Genomic DNA, 19747 nt, shown 5'->3' on the forward strand with positions numbered 1-19747 from the left:
AGATGGTGAGCATTCTTTATTTACATATTTTGCAATTGCCTTGTGCTTCTTTGATGAAAGGCTAAGCAGTTAGTCTGTATTGTCACAGGAAACCTGAAGCCCCGAGTCCATAAAGTCAAAAATGAGACACACAGGCTTCAATTGGCATCCAGATGCTGCAGAGCCTGCACTGGAGTCTTCTGCAAACTCTGTAAAACACTTTTACAGAAATGCAGCTCTATTGAGAAAGCAAAAGGTAACAAATATTGTAATTTGAGTAGAAAGTTTGAAGAACACAAATATTCCAGTTCAGCAGTGTATTTTTACATTCTAGATGACAGCATCCTTGGGGATAAAAAAAGTTTTCTTTCACACAGGAACAATGTTTTAACCTTTTCCGGATAAAGGCTTTAAGACAGTCACCAGCTGTAGCACCACTGGAATAAACAAGTAATGAGGAACAACAGGAGGAATGCCACTGAAACCAACAGAGTGAGAGACTTAGGGAGTGGAAGGTAAAAGAATCAGTTAACATGAAATGGAGAAACACTTCTATAAAAGGCTGTATTCATAATTACACTTCTGGTTTCACACCAAGTTATTCACAGTACAAACTGCAGGATGTAACTCACGCTACTGAATTTCTCTTTTCTCTTGCAAAATCAGTGAGTAAGAGTTTAAAGAAACCACCCTCTGGGAGCAATTTCAAATAATCTTCATTGTTCCTCTGAGCTGTTAATTTAGAGTCCAAAATTGGAGCCTCTATAAATCTTTTATAAAAGTACCTAACTCATTCCCCTTCAAGTCATAATTTGTAGAGTGAAACACCATTTCTCAAGCCTGAGAAATTTCGCTGCCAAGTCTTTTGGTGCCAAGCTCCTTTATACGACTACAAACCCAGTATTCAACCTATACTGGAAGTGTACTTGCAATCAGAAATCCATATAGAGCTGATAACACCTATTTTTATCACTCAGATGGCAATAATTCTAGATTCTTGGTTAATTTATCAGATTCAGCTTGAAGAATTGAAGTTAATCTCCTAAATGATTTAATTAAAATGAAAATAAAATTAACCAACTTTCTAAAATCTCCAGGGTAAAAAATTAGTTGAATGCAATGAGCAAATCAACCGAACCATAGCCTCTGTTGTCTTATCTGGTCTACTTGGTACGACAGCAGAAACTTTCAGCTATCAGATCATGTCAAAATATTTTACTGCCTTTCCATCCCACTGTTTTCTTACATACTGACATCTGTCATTTAACAGGTTTTTACTGTCATCACAGATACTTATTTTTCCAAACAAATCCTTTCTATTCTGTTAAGGTAATTGCTTGTTAACAATTTGCAGTTCTTTCCTAGGAACCTGTTCTTTCATTATATTTCCTGAAACATTTGCAGACAAACCTGTGAAGTCCTCCGGGGATTTTAGGCACTGAGGTGGTCTAACTGCCCACTGGAGAGGAGTTTTAGGATATCCTAAAATTCCCCTCACATGAGACTCACTCGAAAGCTGAGCTGCCTTCTTTCCAGCTCAGCCATCCTCTGCCAATGCAGTTCATTGCTCAGCTTTAGACTCTGTAACAGTAACTGGAAGCATGGAAGAACACAATAGCCTTGACGCATAATGCTGCAGAAACGTGCAAAGGCTGCAAGACAAACACCACAGATTCCTAATACATGATATGCTGCTGTATCCCAGTCCCAGTGCATTTATTTGCTTGGGCGAGCTGGGGAATTGTTCCTTCCCAGAGGGCCAGCCATGGGGCTCCTGCTCCAGCAGTGCCTTTTGGCAGCCCTGTGCTGCTCTGTGTGGGAGCATCAGCAGCCATAGCTGCTATGGAAGGTGAAGAATGATTAGGGAAGGCTGGAGGCAACAGGGCACTGCTGCCAAATCTGCATGGACACCAAAACTGCAAATGTTGTATGTGACTGTAGGCTGTTTGTGTGAACATGACAACAAACACACGTATTTTAGTATCCATTTTAATGCCAGTAGTTATCTGCATACAACTGATCTAAAGAAAGAGCTTCCATGAACTGTAGAGTTCCAGAGCAAAGGGCACAAGACAATTAAGCTCATTAACGCATTCATATTGATGACTCAACCAACAATTATTGATTGCCATTGTTTTCTATCAGTGTACTGCTTCCTGGCAACAAAGCTCTGACTTAATCTGCTCCTTGGTTGACAGGTCAAAGTTGTCTATGGTGCACATCTGGGTGGACTTCTACAGCACAGGGACCACTGATGTGGGTACCACCTTCTGTGGATTGTGCTGCAAATTAAAGCATTAATTTGTGTTTGCCAGCTTGGAGACATCAGGTACCAGCCTCATCACTGGCTACTGCATGCTGTTTGCACTCTTTATTTTCAAACACATTATAGCAAAACTTTCTGACATAGCTAAGACTTCCAATTGTGTAACAGCTATGGGACAACACACTGTTCAACTTCGGTGAACTCAAAAACACATGCACAAAAACCAGCAAGAATTGGTAAGAGTGGTAGGGACAGGTTGAGCCACCTAAGGAAATCAGATACATTTTGGGGTTTTAAAACATTGAGGTGTAACCTAGAAAACTGAAGCAAATTAAAATTAATGCATGATGGGTGTGTGCATGGAAAAAAAAAAAGGTAGGCAAATTCTACTGTGATGAGTGATACCTACTGCTTGCATGACTCTTGTTTTTCCTTCTTTCCAGCCCATCTGGCACACACTGCTAATTGCTATAAAAATGGAAAGCATTGTTTGCCTTTTGTAAGTACCACGGTACCTGGTATTTTCATCTTCAGAATAATTTGAGGATTAGAGAACTGAGTCAACCACAGCAATTTTTGCCCAGCTCCCCTCTTATTACTGTTTCCTTAATCTTGAGTATGCTCAGTGGACTGTAAATTGTTTTTGCCATGGCATGGATAATCTTAGTTATAGTGCTAGCCTTGTGGGTTCACTGGACTCTTCTTAGCTGTATTAATAAGAGATGACTGTTAGAGGTTTCTAAAAGGTCAGTGATGTTCTAGGTTGGTGGTGTGATTCTTTTAACCTATATAAAATTGTTTTTAAAACCTCACTGACCACAGTACGTGGCTGAAGGGAGGGAGCTTGTGAAAGGACCAGCAAAACAGGATGAGCACACTAAACCTCGCAACTAAAATCCATGCTGAGTCATGAACCTGCAAGTACAGCACCTCCCAATTAAATGCTTCATTTCTATAAAAAGCACTATTTCGGTGGTGGTTACAGACTGGCTCTCAAACCCCAACCAAGACCAGAAAGGAAAGCTAAAAAGCAAACACAGTATACTGGGACTGGTGTTCTTGCTAAAAGACTTTCTTGTAAAACTAGTAATGTTTGACTTATCATTGTAACCGTGACCCAAAATCAGGATCAGCTACTGCGTGTACCACACTGAGGAAGAGCAGAGCATGGGCACCTTGGCCTCCTTCAGCAAGGCCATTCCTCTGGAAGCCTGTCAGACTAGGTTTCTGCACCCGTTTTTCTTATCCCCGATTAAAAATCTTGGATTTGTATCTCTCTCAAAATGCTTTTATCTCAAGCTCTTTCACCGCAGCCCTGGCAGCAGTGAACTACTCTGCTTTGATTAATTATTATACTGCAGCCTGGCCTGGTTCCACGGGGTTAGGCAACCTCATGGTCACATCAGACCATGAGGTCCATCCTTGAACCAATGGAAGGAATAATTTTTCCCGTGCCTGCTGCAGCGCTGCAACCTTACCCTCCCTGCGGAGCTCCTGGCCTGCCCCGCAAGGTCAAGACTGCACCGGTAAGCCTATCTGACCGGCAGGTGGCCCATGGGCATGTGTGAAATTACCACGGCTGGCTAGTAGGGAGCATGTACCCTCCAGCAGATCCTGCATGCCCTGGGTTTTTCTCTTTGAGATACCCCTGCTGCAGCATGCTCACATGCTGTCTTGACCTGCAGTCCCCCAGCTTGGTGAGCTGCTGTGGGATTACGGGCAAAGCCAGCAGGCTGGCTCGTGGGATTGGGGTTACAACACACTGCTGCGAGTGTGCAGGACACCGGGCCCTTCCAGGCCGGTAGGGCAGGAGTATAAACCAGGCAGAGGAGGAGAGCGCTGAAGAACCTTCGAGGAAGCTGGTCCCTGTTCCGGCCGAGGCCGGCGCGGCCCTTCCCCAGCCAGGGGACAACAGAAGACACAGCGCCCCGCTCCCACGCACAACATGGCGGACACGCGCCGCGAGGAGGTATGCCACTCAGCTTCAAACAGCCAATCAGAATCCGAAGCTCCCCGCCGGGGCGGGATTTACCGGCCAGTTGGCGGGCAGCTACAGCCGCGAGAAGTTAGTCCCGGCCGCGGAGGGATACGGCTGGCGGTGTGCAGCCCTCCCCTTCCAAGAAGTGACGCAAAGGCTTAAGACTCTTGGTTGCTGCCGCTGCCCGTCGTGACCGCCACACCCGGGCGGGCCGCAGCCGGCGGTATCTGTGGGGCCTCCGGGGCCGGAGCGGCCGTGTGCGGGTTTGCGGTGGGAGGAGGCAGTGGCGGGTGTTGCGCTGGGCTCCTCCGCCATGCCCCCTGAGGTGATGGCTTCTGCGCCCTTTCCCCGAGCGGCGAGGCCGCCTCGTCGTTCTCCTTAGAGCGGGGCGGTTAGAGCACCCTAGTGCTGTACTTCCCAGTGTGCCGGCCCGCAGAGGGAGCGTTTCCAGGCTCTCAAGACGGACAGCCGGTGCCTGAGGGAGGACAGGCTAGCTGCCCTTGCCAGAACACTCGATAGCTTCACTTACAAATAAGAACTGGGGAGTTGGGGGCCAGGTAGTTGGGCACTATAAGATCCTGGTGCTGTATTTATGCAGCTTGCAGGACTGTAACCCAATGTTCTGTCAGAATAATCCTTTTCAGGCAGCATGTAATATCGCAGTGGAAATGCTTACTACGGTAAAGCTGCCCCGGCCCACTGAAAGTTTTCCGTTCTCAAACACTTACTGGAAATAAACCTTATGCATGGCACAGCTGTCATCAGAAATCAGTGGAGCTACTGTGCAGCCTTACATGATGTAACTCGAACATGCTAGTTTGTAAAAATAATCCATTTCTAGTAAGTAAAACTCAGCATACCAAGTATTGCTCACAGCCCAAGGAGTCCCTGATCCTGTGTGTTGTAGAGTGAGCAGCAAATAAGGGAAAAGCCACCAGAACGGGCCAGCTGTCACCCTGAACAGTGTGTTCTGCGGGCCTGGGGACTCCAACATCCTCAGGTGACATGAGACAAACACGAGGTGATGCAGTGGATGGGGAGGGTGCTTGTTCAGTGTGGGTCTTATCCCCAGCATTTTACCATCTGTTCACGTACAATGATTTAACCCGCAGTAGCTGTTCTAACCTTTTTCTATTAAATGAAGGGTAACTTTGCTGGAGGACTTCCTGTCCGGGAACAAACAGCCCACCCTCTGTCAGTATTGCGCCACAGCCACCCTGTTTATTTTCTTACTCAATTTTACAGAATTCCCCCTGCCCCGTGTGATATGCCGCAGGTGCCAAAGGGGGAATCAGTGCGGTCTTTAAAACGCAGCTTAACCAGCCCTATTTCCATTGCTTCGGCTGCCGTGAAGCGTGCAGTGCAGGTACTTTACACTGCTGAAAGCCTTACGCAGTGGGAAATGCTGTTTAACACAAAGTGAATAAACTCCGCCAGCCGCCCGCTCCATCCCCAGCGCAGTCATAGCCGGGGCAGCCGCTTCCTCCCCACGGAGGGCGTACAGGCCCATGCGCAGCCTCACGTCTCCCTCCCTGGCCAAAGGAGATCTGCAGGCCGGTGCCCCAGCCCCACCCCCGGGAGCAGCGCTCTCTCCGTTCCGCCGCCGCCGATCGGAGCGACGGGAACTGGGTGGCTCCGGCAGGCTCGGGGGAGGGGGGGGGAATAGCCGCGCGTTGGGGCGGGGCAGGAGGACTTTTTTTTCCCGTCGTGCTTCGCGCAGGCGCCATTGTGCACTGCGTCAGAGCGCCGGGCCGCGTTAGTCTGTGCGTGGCTGGCGGCCGGTGTGGACGCGGTCCGCCATCATGGCCTCAACGGCCGCACACCCGGGCCCTCCTGCCGCCGCTGCAACAGCTGCCGCCCCGCCGGCTCCCACCGCGCCTGGCATCCTTATCGGTGACCGGCTCTACTCGGAAGTGTCGCTCACCATCGATCATTCGCTTATCCCCGAGGAGCGCCTCTCTCCTACTCCCTCGATGCAGGACGGCCTGGACTTGCAGTGTGAGACCGACCTGCGCATCCTGGGGTGCGAGCTCATCCAGGCGGCCGGCATCCTTCTCCGCCTGCCGCAGGTAGGTGTGCGCCCCGCGGCTTTCCCGGGGCAGGAGGGGAGCAAGGGCCGGCGCCGCCATTGTGGTGCGGCGGGAAGGGCGTGTGTGGCGACTGCGCGGGGGGGTGGTGGCGCCAGCTGGTGCCTGACACAAAATGGCGGCGGTTGGGCCCGGTAACTGACTACTGCGCCTTCTCCGTTTTGCGTTCATAGGTGGCGATGGCGACGGGGCAGGTGCTGTTTCATCGGTTCTTCTATTCCAAGTCCTTCGTCAAGCACAGCTTCGAGGTGAGTGCGGCACAGACTAGCGGGGAAGTGGGGAGGGTGGGGTAAGGGAGAAGGGAAAAAGGAGGGGAGGAAGGAGGAGGAGAGCCCTGGGCCCTGTGCTGAGCGACTAGAGGATTTGGCCAGCCACACGCTGAACAGGCTGCTCTCCTCGAGCTTTCAGGCCACGGTTTTGTTTTTGGTTTTTTTTTTGTTGTTGTTTTTGAAGTTGTGCAGTTCTGCTCTTAATGGGATTAAACATAATTTTCTTATGAAAACTGATTTTATTTTCAGATTGTTGCCATGGCCTGCATCAATCTTGCATCCAAGATAGAAGAGGCACCTCGTCGTATAAGGGACGTGATCAATGTGTTCCATCATTTACGTCAGTTAAGAGCAAAAAGGTAAGATTAGCTTCGTTATGAATATAGCCATCTGTTGTCACTAATGTATGCTGCAATTTTCAGTTTACAGTGTCTTTCCAGGCTAAGTTCAACGACCTAAAACTGAGAAGGGAGTGCTCATTGGCTTCTGTGTAGGCAGTACAGTTCAATGCTGGTGTTGTCTACTGTTAGTGTTGTTTACTAGCTAGATCCGCTTTCGTTACTTACACAGCTACAAGGCATGAGCATCGGTTCTAGGTCCGTGGTTGTAGTTTTAGGTCCTTTAGCTAACTGGTTTTTGATGCCTTGTAGTCTTGGGAAGGTAGTATTAGGTATGAGTAACCAGTTAGTGGGTTGCTGTATGTTTTCTAGACTTTTAGCTGTGTTCAGTAGTCTTAATATTTTTCTCTTGTTAGTATGTAGTCATCCGGATGTTGTCATATTGCCAATAATGTATCAGTTCATGAAAGAGGAAAGCTTAGTTTTTCCTACTCATTACAGCATTGCTTATTAAAAAAGGAGTTTTTGGAAAGTATTAGGAAAGAAAAAAAAGGTATGGTTTGGCCTACAGTTTTTGCAGCTTTTAATGCTACTATGTCAACAGCTAGTGTGTAATTGAGTTTCGGAAGTTGAAGGCATCTTTAATTGCAAAAAGTAAGATTGTGGATTTTTTTTTATGGTACTGAGTGCTTGTGTCAGTGGAGTGTAAGCTTACCTGATCGGTGTGCAGATCTGGATAATTGCCTGCTGAATTGTTAGAGCTGGTCTCAGTTGTGAGTGCCTAATACTGCTTTTTTGTGTGTGTAAAGCGACGTGTTTTCATGTATGGAGCAAGTTAACATGACATATTGGCAGGAACAAGGAATGGTTAAGGCAAGGAGTTTCCTAAGTTGCTATTGAACCTGTCATGCAGCAGTATTAGAGTGTGCGATTGGAGACATCAGCTGTAATGAAGTAGCTTTCCTTTTTATGGTTGGCTGCTTAAAGCATAAGGTAATCCATGATTACACAGAGGATTTTGTTTTTAGCTATATTCTTAAATTCACTTTTATTTTTCAGCTCTGAATCACCAGGTTACAGCAGGAATGTAAACTTTAGTGTTGTGTAACCATTTCTGAGGAGCAGAGTAGAAATCTGTTAGGGAAGCCAGCTTTTTCTTGGTGTCTTTATCCTGGTTATGCTTCTGTTGAATCTAAAACTTTGCCTTGTGCTTGTTTTCCTAGTTAGTTTTAGATTAAAACAAGAATGATTTGGTGTTACGCTTTGGCATTTAGCTTTGTTCTCTCTTTTTATTTAAAGTTGTTATCCCTGATGGCCCTGTGAGAATTACGTGAAGTTATGCTGAATGTGAATTTGGTGGTATTGTTACTGCAGTTATAAGAGAGTCTGGTTATTATTGAATTATTGAAGCTGGTTCAGTGGTTTGTAACATTTTGGCCTTGATCCAGGCAGTTAAGGTTAATTAATCATATGCAGTGCTTTTCTTTGCAGTGAGAATACCAATTAGTTGTTTCTTGGTGGTGTGTGAAGGATCAGTGGAACTGAACTTAACCTGTGAACTTGAATCTTTCCAGCTAGCCTGTTCCAAATCAGAATGTCACTTGTGCATGTTACATGGTGTCTAAAATGCATCATGTCAAGAGAAATCGTGCACTTCTACCCATTATTTTCTGGAGAAATGGGTATTGCTCTGAGATTCTGAGTGAATCTGCATGAAATCAATCTTAAAAATGTTAAAGTCTGACATTCAGACTTGCTTTTTCTTTTAAACAGGATGTAAACATTTTTCTGTACTTTTTACAAGATTGCAGTTATATAATTTGTACACGTTATTAACTTCAACTCTTTTTTCCCTTGCAACCGACTATACAGCGACCAGCTACATTTACCAAAGCCTGGGTGATGTGGAGTGGTACATAAAGATGAAGCTGTCGTCATGGCAACAGTGAGTGAAGTATCGAAAATCCCCAAGGAGAAGCCAGTGCTCTGAGAATAGGTCACTGGAATCGGGGGACAAACAGGTTGGCCGCTGGTGAACCATTTGGAAGAACTCCTGTATCTTGTTATAAGCTTTTTTCTTTGCTGTCCAGGTTTTTAGAATACTAGCTTAATTTTTTTTTTTTTATTTGAAGCTAACACTTAGGCTCTAGCTAGTTTCTCACACACAACCCAGAACTGAAACTATCAGTTAGGCTGCTGTACTTTTCTTTTCACTTGTAGTCTAGCTTCTCTGTTAACTGAAGCTCTTAACCTGCACATGAAGTCTGAGTAGTTTGAGTAGGCTTGTTTTCTCTCTTACAGTTTTGGGTTCTGAGTTCTACTTTCTGGCTCTGTATAATTGCAGTTTGAATTCATGCCTTCACATGGATAGAGAAGACTTGAATTTGTAAAGCCATTTTTATATAAATTGCAATGTAAGCAGTCCCTTACATGTATGTGTTTGCAGAATTGGGAATGGCATTGGAATTGTCTTTCTGTAAGACCTGTAGTGAACTGAGTTACTGCTAGGTGGTATTTCTAATGCTGAGAAGTAAGAAAAAGCTTAAAAAGTGTTTTGGACAAACATATTTCCTTCTGGATCTTTCACGAGCATATGTCATACAGTATTGCATGTAAAAATATTTTTTGTGCATGGAGAAAAGCTCGTATTATGAAAATCCTGCTTTTTAAACAATTGTGTCCTGAAACATCTGTGTTCTGAACGAAGTGCAACTGTTGTTTGACATGTAGAATGTAGTTTGAAGTTGATTTCATTTAACTTAAATGTGCCTTAAAGCTGTAGAAAGTCCCTGTGAGACTGGAACCAAATATGACTCCTGTCATTGTGTAATCTCACAAATGTTGGTTTGAGATGCTCAGTCAGCTGTTCTTCTGTTGCAGCAAACAGATTCATGCAGTTGGGTTGGAAGTAGCCTGTGTTAATCATACACACTACTTAATGGTCTTCAAATTGTTCTATAAATCTGCAGTGCTTGTATTTACAATGTTGGAGACAAATATAGAACTTGGTTTCTTCTGTGTTACTGGCTGGCGTAAGAGAGGATCTGGTCTTTGAAATGAGATGCTGCTGTTACACTGTACTTGTCAGAAGTACTCTGCATTATGAGCAAAACTACATGCAAGGCACATTTCCTCTAAAGCATTAGGCATTCCAAAGACACCAAATCTTAATATTACATCAAATGAAGCTGTAGCTTCAGAACTTAGGTCTCCTTTGTCAGGTATGTGTAATTGGTTTATTGTTGCAAACACATTATAATGTGTGTTAATCTTTTGAGTTGTTAAACAATCTCTAAATCCCAATGAAGTTTGCAACTTCAGGTGTTAGACTGACTGGCTCTGTGAGCTCTCTGTTCGAAAGTCTTGCCTGGAGCTTTAGTGCTGATCTGTAAGAACAGATTCAAAGCAAGAATATATACTACTACTTGGCTGCAAAGGGCTTGAAGATTGTATCTTATATATAATCTTAAAAATTATTTTTCTCTGCTTTGCTACTTAGACCTAACATGATTGCTACTTGGACTGAGAACAAAGTGCAGCAAATGCAGTAGCAAAGTTCCTCTTTTTTTCTCAATATAAAATTAAGTTTTCCAATGGGAAATCTCTGAAACTTCCAACTTCTAAATGATTACGTGTGCCACCACTTTGGGAGTTTATGGCAAAAGTACTCGGTAAATCTTAATACAGTGGGGAGCCTGATTTTGCTGGTAATGAGGAGCAAAATAAAGTCTTCTGCAGATTTTTATTTTTGTGTAAGTTGATAAAAAGCTGCATTTGTTTGAAATACTGTCTATATAAACTAGTGATTTTCATGGCTTCCTTACGTCTGTAGATACTTAGAACTTGTGTGTCGTAAGTGACCAGCTAACATGGGACAACAGAGTAAAGCACACTTCTGAGTGTCATTCTTTCTTACTGCTTTGCTGTTGAACATGTCTAACCAAAGTTATGAACTGTTTGTGCAGTAAGGCTCAGTCTTTTCTGTTGCTCTTCAAGCTACCTGTGTTTTCATAATACTGACTTTCTTACATAGATTTCAGAGAATGTAAAGACACATGGAAGATACTCTGTCAGGTTATTGGATGATCCTGTGCAGTCATGTTGTCCCAGTGGTGTTGTTTTTTGGGGTTTGGTTTGTTGGTTTGGTTTTTTTCAAGACTGGAAGCCATAGCTGCCCTGTTTCATCCAAGATTTGTTGCCTTTGGTGAAGTGTTATGTTAGCAGGATAAGCTGAGCCTGGATACATAAACTTGCTCTGGATGATCCCTTGCAGATCCTGTTAATGCCAGTGGTCTCTTGGTAAAATTGTGTAAAGCAACATTGGAAGAAATGTTACTATAAAACCCAGTTAGTTGAAATCAATTGGAAGTGAATCAGAAGAACTCCAGCTTGGCTCTTCTAGTCTCCCGCTCTAGAGCTCTTGTGTTCAAACAGCACTTGTAGTGCTGGAGTGATAAGGTAAAATTAAAACTTGGTTGAGAGGCTACCATAAAGAAGCTTTAAAGATTACTCTTTGCCAGTTTATGGAAAAGATCTGCAGAAGCAAACAAACAAAAACCCCTGTATTCTGAGTGGGTTATACTTAGAGTAGCTGAAATCACAAACTTTGCAAGCTTAGCCTGATGAGCGAGAGTAACACTTAACCAAATAAGTTTTTTTCATGTAATTTAGAAAAACACTTTGGTTGGTTTTGGTTTTGTTTTGTTTTTTTTTTAGGAGACAGGAGCAGTGAGGCTTGTACTTGAATGGTAGGTTCTTCCTGGCACCAAGAAAATTCAGTAGTTCACATCAGACCCCTTGGGAAGAGGAGAGGGAGCTCACATTTCAGGTGCATGGCTATAAAACATGATGCTTTTGTTAGTGAAGTGACTAGCTTGTTATCCTTTGGCCAGTGGTAATGAGCATCCTTCCAGGTGACTGCAGGAGCCAGCATGAATTGTGGATTATTGAAGTTGGGAAGCTGTCTACCTAGGCTTGTAATAAAATGGACCCTTTCTTCCTGGGGTGGAAACCTAGGGGGCTTTGAGTGAGCTTTTTTATACTATGTGTGACCTAGCACAGGAGAGAAGTGTGATCCACTTGTGGAACTTATATTGATTCAAAAAAGACAAGTTAGTAGTGAAACACTGTGTCTGATAAAACAGATACACTGTGCTGTTTTTTTCTTAATCCATTTTGAATTTTTTTTTCCTTTTGAAGGTAATGTGAAATAAATTTGTCACCAGTGCTTGGGGTGTACTAGGTTTATCATGTAAACAAACTGTGGTTTATTAGTGTGTAACTAGTCACAAAAACATTCTTCTGCATTGGAAAATGTGTGGAATGTGAGGCATATTACAAATAGAGGGAAAAGCCAGTTTGACTCTAGGAGGAAGTGGATTAAAATGCACAGTGTGGAATGTTGAAAGGTCAAGTCTAAGCATGGACAAGGAAAAGAATACAGCATGGAGTGTGACACTTGTGTGTAAAGCATAGAATGGTTAAAATTTAAAAAAAAGGCTTTGAAGAGTTCAGGTGTTGATCTGGAAGGAAATGGGACTTAATAGTGCTACACTTTGAAATCTTTGTGAAATGAGCTCTTGGTTTGCAAAAGCAAGTAGCACAAGTGACATACCTACTGGTTAAGGGGTGCAGCATTCAGAGTCACAGGCAGATCTGCCACCATTTCAGAGGTTAAATTCCTTTCTTTACTAGGCTTCTTGTAGATCACAGAAGCAGGGCTATCTTCTCAGGAGATAGGAATAATCATCCAGTGTGTAGGGAACTGCAGTTTATAAGGCACAAGCTTGCTACTTTTAATGTCAGAAAAACAACCCAACTTGTTCTAGCTTTTGCTTCAAAGTGCTACCTAGCAAAGGTAGTTGTATCACACTCCTTTTTCACCTCTGTCATGAAGTGCAAAGGCTCTTTGAGATCTTCACTGTAAAGTTGACTTTGTTCCAACAGCTGGACCAGAACAGTTGGCATACACAATAGCCGAAGATTTTTTTTTTTTTTATTCTTTGGCCATCTAATCTGTAGGTACTCAAAAGCAGGATCTAAACTTGGACAGCACAAGATTAATGCTTAAACTTGCTTGCAGGAGTTGAAAACAGGTTTCTGTTGCCATTAGTTGGTTGGAAGGGAAAACAGAGATGACACTGGTTTTGGATATGCAAAACAGTTTTGATTTTATTTCTTGCAAACTATAGGACTCCAAGCCCCCTGATACTTGATCAGAACTACATAAACACCAAAAATCAAGTAATCAAAGCAGAAAGAAGGGTACTGAAGGAGTTGGGATTTTGTGTTCATGTCAAGCATCCACATAAGGTGAGTTCTCAAAAATAATATAATTTTAAATATTTTTCTACTTTGATGGTCTCATTGCGAGCTGTGGAGCAAGAAATGCAGGTGTAAAAAAAATGACCTGATTTCTTCTCTTTATTTCTTAGTAGTTACGTTGAATGCTTATGCAAGAGTGCTTGGGCAAATAGTCATTGGCTTTGGTAGAATTTGTTTCCTTGGGAAATGTTGAAGGTGGCTAGTTTTGAAAATCATAAAAAAGTAGTAAGATTAAGAATTGCATGGACATGATTGGATGACATATGAGATTACAGTGTACTTCGAAAAGGAGGAGACACAGTTGTTTTGGAATACTGTTTGATTATACTGTTGCTTTATATACTAAAACTGAGTTTTGGGTTCTTTTTTTTTCTTCCCCTTATTCCTCAGATCATTGTTATGTATTTACAAGTCTTAGAATGTGAGCGTAACCAAACCCTGGTACAGACAGCCTGGTAAGTTACTTTCCATTCTTTTCCCAGCCAGGAAAATAGTAGCAGAAAAAACAAGCCTGATGATCCATATCCAAAGCAATGATATGTAAGTTATTACACAAATCTATGCTTTTAAAATATTTTAGTGCTTGTTTCTGCTTACTATTTTCATGGCTTGATTACAACATCATAATGGAGAACTCAATTTAACTTTGTTCTTTTTTCTACTCTTTAATTAAAGGGTAGTCCATGATGGTAAGTCATAGAGCTCTGTCCTCTGCACCTCAGCCCATGACCTGGGGATGGCCTGTTTGGCTGCCCTTCTCTCCAGCCAACCCAGTGCAAGCTCTCATCCGAGATTCACTGAAGTGGTCCATATCCATCGGGCAGCATCTTCTAGTTCTGTCTGGGTGTCAAAAGGATTTGTATATTTGTTTCTAGAAGTAACTTTTAAAAATGTTTCTAAATGTTTTTATTGCCTAGCTACTGTATGCTGTAGTGTATTTAAAGGACATATCGGGTAGAATTCTGCCAGCGTTTAGTTGATTTAGCATTTGGCTAAACTTGAGTTAAAAAAGAAAATTGCAGTGCATGCAGCATGTTTACTTAGAAGCCATGCTGGGCATGGTTTTCTGTAGAGTCAGTACTTACTGACTGCTGTTCCTTTCTTTCCTGTAGCACAGTAATTTAGAAACTGATGGAGGTCTTTGCTGTTTAAATGTCTCTCTTGGCATGTATTGCTTGGTAGTGCCACCATGGTGAAAGAACAGTAGCTTAGTGAAGTGGGAAACCCATTACTAACTTGCAGGCTTTTTTTCCAACACTCAGGGAGCAAATTGGATGCTTTTCTCTGGATGAAGTTAATGTGACTTGAGGCACTTGTAGGATTGAAATGCAATGTTTTATGAACTTTATAGGTTGCATCTAGCCTTTGGAAAATGGTAGGTTAAAAATATGCCGTGCTTTCGTGCTTGCATTTGAATTTTAAACATACTGATTTTTAAATACAAGAACATTGATGTTGAAAGCAAACAGCTGGACAGATGAAAAGTACTGTATTAGATTGTTAATTCGGTGGACACTTCACAGCGTAACCTACCTAGGAAGTAGCCATGACATACTATTACTTGCATTGGGGTTTCAAAACAATGGCAGTGGTGCACAATTTGTTACAGAAGTAACAAATGTAAGCATCAAATACAATAGTTCAAAAGAAACCAAGTAACAGAAAAAATAATAAAGTCAATTGAGTCTCCAGTATTGATATCCTTGTTATCCTCTAAATGAAAAGATACAAACTGGAGATCCAACTTTCATAATTATTTTGTTTTGTTTTGTTGTAGGAATTACATGAATGACAGCCTTCGAACAAATGTGTTTGTTCGCTTTCAGCCAGAGACTATAGCATGTGCTTGTATTTATCTTGCTGCTAGAGCTCTGCAGGTGAGTCTTCACCTGTCTTTAGTTAGCATTGCCTTTGATTGCAAGTAACCTCGTTTCAGGAAAATTCATGAAAATACTGAAAACAAAAGCATGGTCTGTAATCTCTATTGTTAAGGTTTTGGTTGTGTTATTTCCAGATTCCACTACCTACCCGTCCTCACTGGTTCTTGCTCTTTGGCACCACAGAAGAGGAGATTCAGGAGATATGCTTAACAACTCTTAAGCTCTATACCAGAAAGAAGGTAACTTCAAGATGTTTGGTTTTCCTATTGAATAATCAGTGCAGCTTGGGCTTGTCTCATGGCTGTCAAAGCATGTTGGAAAGGCTGCTCCTGTAAGGGGAGTGTTAGAACAAATTATGGTAGTCACATTACTGGACATATGATTAAAAGATAATTGAGTATTTTTCACAAATGAGATGGAAATATGACTTGTATTAGTTCAGCTTCTTACCACATTGTTACTTCAACAGCCCAATTATGAATTTCTGGATAAAGAAGTAGAAAAGAGAAAAATGGCGCTACAGGAAGCTAAACTAAAGGCAAAAGGTTTAAATCCAGATGGAACTCCAGCACTGTCAACACTGGGTGGCTTTTCTCCTGCGTCAAAACCATGTAAGTATATGTTTTTAACAGAAACTTGCGTAATACTATTTGGTAGGTCTTCTAAATATGCATCACAGGGTGTTCAGGGGAGAGGGGGAGGAAGGCTTGCTTCTTGAGCTGTCAAAACAATTCATGTGTTCTCACACAACAAATTATAAAACGGTTTCAGTACCTTGAAACAGCAGATAGGAGGGGAAAGGGATGTTATACTCCATTCCTCCATGGATGGGAGAGGGATATATTAATAAGCACCCTTAAGATAATTATGAAGATGTCCAGACCCAGGAGTATATTATATATTACTGTGTTGTGAAGAGACCTTCTAGATTTAATCCGTGAGGAGGGATGTCACAATAGGCTTTCTGGTTCCTTTTGCAGCATCTGTCTCTGCAAATTGCTTTCTCTGCCTTTTTTAATGTACTTGTTTAGTGTTTTAAGTGCAGTGAAAGAAGACATCAGGAAATAGAAAAGGGAAAGTCATGGTGCCATCTTGGTATTAGCGGGAACATGTTGTTGCAGTGTGTATCTTGAACCAGCCAATAAATCTCAGCTCTGTTGATAAAGAACAGTTTTGCCTTGGTGCTTTTACCTCTTAAAATCCTATTGCTCTGTAAACCACCTATGAAATTTGAAGGCTGCTGTGAGCACTGGTCCAGTGATGGTGTGTAAAGTAGAAGGCACAGGCTCTTATTTGTTTATATGGCCTTTTCAGGAGCTTATTCTGAATGTATTCTGAGAAAAAGTAGTATTTGTAGCAGTTACTTCTCCTTAAGAACAGTACACCTGAGTTTCCAGAGATCTTTAAGCTGGGAAGTACAGATTTCTCACTAGACAGTGAGAGCTTCTTATTTCTATGAAAAGGGGGCCTAGGTTAGAAAAGGTAGAATGAAAGCAGGACCTATGGTGGGATTCTAGAAGGCTTCTTGGTAGCTGACAAAGTGAGGGAAAGCTGGCAGAATTCCGCGTTTCTGTAGTTCTGTATTAAACCTCCAGTCCCTACTGAGTGAGGAAGCTGTGGTTTAAGTCCTGATGCTGCACCTCTGTCGTGCTGTCAGCAAGTATCAGTCTTGCATAGTAGCCCTTCCATTGCAAGGTTAGTCCATCTCCGGGCTTCATCAGCTGTCTGTAGAGACAGATTTACTTCTAAACCAGATAAGCTTTCTGTTTATTATATTTGTTTGACTACTATAAAAATGAAATCTGTAGTTTTGCTGTTCAGTCTAAATTCTTCCTATAGTATTGGGAATTAAGTGCCAAGATTAACAATTTCTGTATCTGTGGGCTGTAAGGACAGCTCTTCTTTGTACTACTCAGGCCCTGGTGGATGAAATCTCAGATGGGCCTGACTGCTTGGCTTGAAGATCAGTGTTCTTCCTCTCCCCACCCTCTGGCAGTTGGCTTTAAATGATGATTCTCCCTGCAAGTGCTGTATTCCAGTGTTCTCTTCAATGATGTGCTACAAATGGAAAAATGAAGTGAAATAGTGGCTCTTGTGTTCATATTTACGTTTTGTGCAAATATTGGTAAAGTCGTGTAAAGGATACGATTTGTTTATGACAAAGTCTGTGAAACAAGTACCTAATTTTGAACTTAAATTCCTTAGCTTCCCCAAGAGAAGAAAAAGCTCAAGACAAGAGTCCAGTATCTCTCAATACCAAAACCCTTAAAAAAGATCCAGAAGAGAGGCAGCAAGCTTCAAAGAGCCCTTACAATGGGTAGGTAAAAATCTCTTCCTGATTAAAAGAATACTTCTGTAAAAACTGGTACTTCAACTGAAGTACAGTTGAAGTTGAAATAGCTCTACTTCTGAGCTACTTAATGGAAGCAATGAGTACCTCAGCAATGTAACCCTATTTAATTCCCTCCACCTCAAGCTTGAGAAAAGAAAGCAAGAGAAGTAGAAGCAGCAGAAGCGCCAGTCGATCTCGGTCAAGAACAAAGTCACGGTCTCGATCTCACACTCCTAGGCGGCAGTGAGTAGTAGTGCATTTTTGTTTGGTTGGTTGGGGTTGCAGGGAAGGGGTAGGGGGTTTGGGAGTTGGTGTCCTTTTTTTGTCATGTTTAGTTCTCTGGGACATCTCGGCAGGGCTCTTCACTTCCAAGAGGTAGGATCACTCCAGGTAGCTTGTAGATGCCTGGCACAAGTTCCTGAGTGCTGGCCAGCAAAAGTTGGGAGACTTGGGTTGGGCTTTTTAGGCTCTTGATTCTTAACATGGAACAGTTTCGTTGGTAGCTGTGCTGTTAATAGTTCAAGCTGTAAAAGCTTTGCTGTAAAATGGAAGCTTCAGGCTGTGCAAACTGCACATGAGTCTGTGGTGGAGTGAAGGTAAGGTAGTTTTACCCTGTTTTATGATCTTCACAAGGAATTTGTTATAAATTAAAACAAGTTTCTTGGAACTTGGTCCACCTTGAAGTAGTGAGAAGTGCCATAGGAGACAGTTTCATGTCTCACAGCTTTCTTCCAAATGAACCAGAGAACATGACTTCCGTCGGTGCTGCAAGATGTACTGTCTGGGCTCTTCAGTGCACTGCCTGTTTTCTGTGACTGGGGAAAGGGCAGAGTTCTGCAGTGTGATGCAGCAGTAGCTACTAGCTTTATGTAGGTACTTTTAAAGAATCTTGAGGCTGACTTCCAAACTGGAAGCTGCCAGCTTGTATCTTGAGCTGTTCCCCTAAGTATTGCTGACTGCCAGATCACTGAAGGAAAAAGGCAATAACCAGGTTCCAGTCTGGCACTGAGGGAAAATTCTTGACAAGGAGGAGCGGTTGTGAAAGGTGATGCATTCTGGGTTTGGGTTTGGCTTAGGGTCTTTTGTTTTCAAAGGAACTTGATTCAAAGGCATGTTCTGAGGTGCTCACTGTCATTCATCACTTAATGATTATATTTCTCCCTGTGGGAGAAAGTAATTCTCTTCTGTGTGGAAGGCACGTTTTAACTTTGAGTGCTTTTCTCTAAGCTACAATAACAGGCGGAGCCTGTCTGGGACATACAGCTCAAGATCGAGAAGCAGGTCCCGCAGCCACAGCGGCAGCCCTCGCCGACACCACAATCACGGCTCACCGCACCTGAAGACCACCAAACACAGCAGGGAGGAGCTGAAGAGTGCAAATAGACACGGTCACAAAAGGAAAAAGTCCCGTTCGCGTTCGCAGAGCAAATCCAGGGATCATTCTGACACTGCCAAGAAGCACCGGCATGAGCGGGGACACCACAGAGAGCGGCGTGAGAGATCCCGCTCCTTTGAGAGGTCCCACAAGGGCAAACACCACAGTGGCGGCCGGTCAGGACACAGCAGGCATAGGCGCTGAAGTTAGCCCCTGCACCCTCTCCTAGCTAGGCCTGTATATAATAACATAGCAGTGGACTCTGTGAGAGCAAAGGAACTGATTAGCATTTGATTAATTTAAACCCAATATCTAATTTTCTAAAACATGTAGAAGGCTCTTTTTTGGGAAAGAAACTTACCAACTTTTGCACATTAAAACCTTAGCAGTATCAAATTGGTGGAAAACAAGGATCAAGTTAAATTGTATGTACTAGAGTTGTGTATTGTTTATTGATATGAGAACTGGAGAATGGATCTGTAAAAAACATACCTTATTTTTATACAAGTCAATTGCAGACACTTATATTTAAGTATAGTTATTTGTTTAAATGATGGTGGATACTTTCTTACACTGGTTTTAGTCTGCATGTGTTAAAAGATTTTTACAAGAAATAAAATATAAAGCTTTTTTTGTACTGCCTGTTAGACATCAAATACATTGACACTAAATTCTCTTTAACTGTCATCACTTGGACCATTGTGCATGAATTGGGCATTTGGGGGGTTGATGGGCTTTCATTGCAAGTGAAAGACTTGAAAAGCTCTAGAAAATTGTGTTCTTCCCTCGGGAGGCGTTGGGAAGCCAAGTCCACTTCTGCAGCAGTTGGAATAAGAGAGCAGGGATGCCTGGAAAGTTAAACTGCTCCCTGTCTGCTGCGTCTGACCTGCTGTGGATGGGTTGCTTATGCCACAGGCAG

At 42.8% G+C, this 19747-nt stretch overlaps 1 protein-coding gene across 1 annotated transcript; it reads left to right on the top strand.

The window, feature by feature from the left end:
• Positions 1-5941: 5941 nt before the first annotated feature.
• CCNL1 (cyclin L1) lies at positions 5942-19099 on the top strand. Its single transcript, XM_061452696.1, has 11 exons — positions 5942-6292; positions 6484-6558; positions 6829-6938; positions 13109-13229; positions 13632-13696; positions 15019-15118; positions 15256-15360; positions 15591-15732; positions 17327-17438; positions 17598-17696; positions 18681-19099. Exons 1-11 carry the CDS (start codon positions 6026-6028, stop codon positions 19030-19032), a joined length of 1548 nt encoding a protein of 515 aa, XP_061308680.1. The 5' UTR covers positions 5942-6025; the 3' UTR covers positions 19033-19099.
• Positions 19100-19747: the final 648 nt, after the last annotated feature.

The sequence above is a fragment of the Pezoporus flaviventris genome, unplaced genomic scaffold (assembly GCF_033815535.1).
Source record: "Pezoporus flaviventris isolate CSIRO_AGI_PZ_B2104156 unplaced genomic scaffold, CSIRO_AGI_Pfla_v1 ptg000013l, whole genome shotgun sequence".
NCBI lineage: Eukaryota > Metazoa > Chordata > Aves > Psittaciformes > Psittacidae > Pezoporus > Pezoporus flaviventris.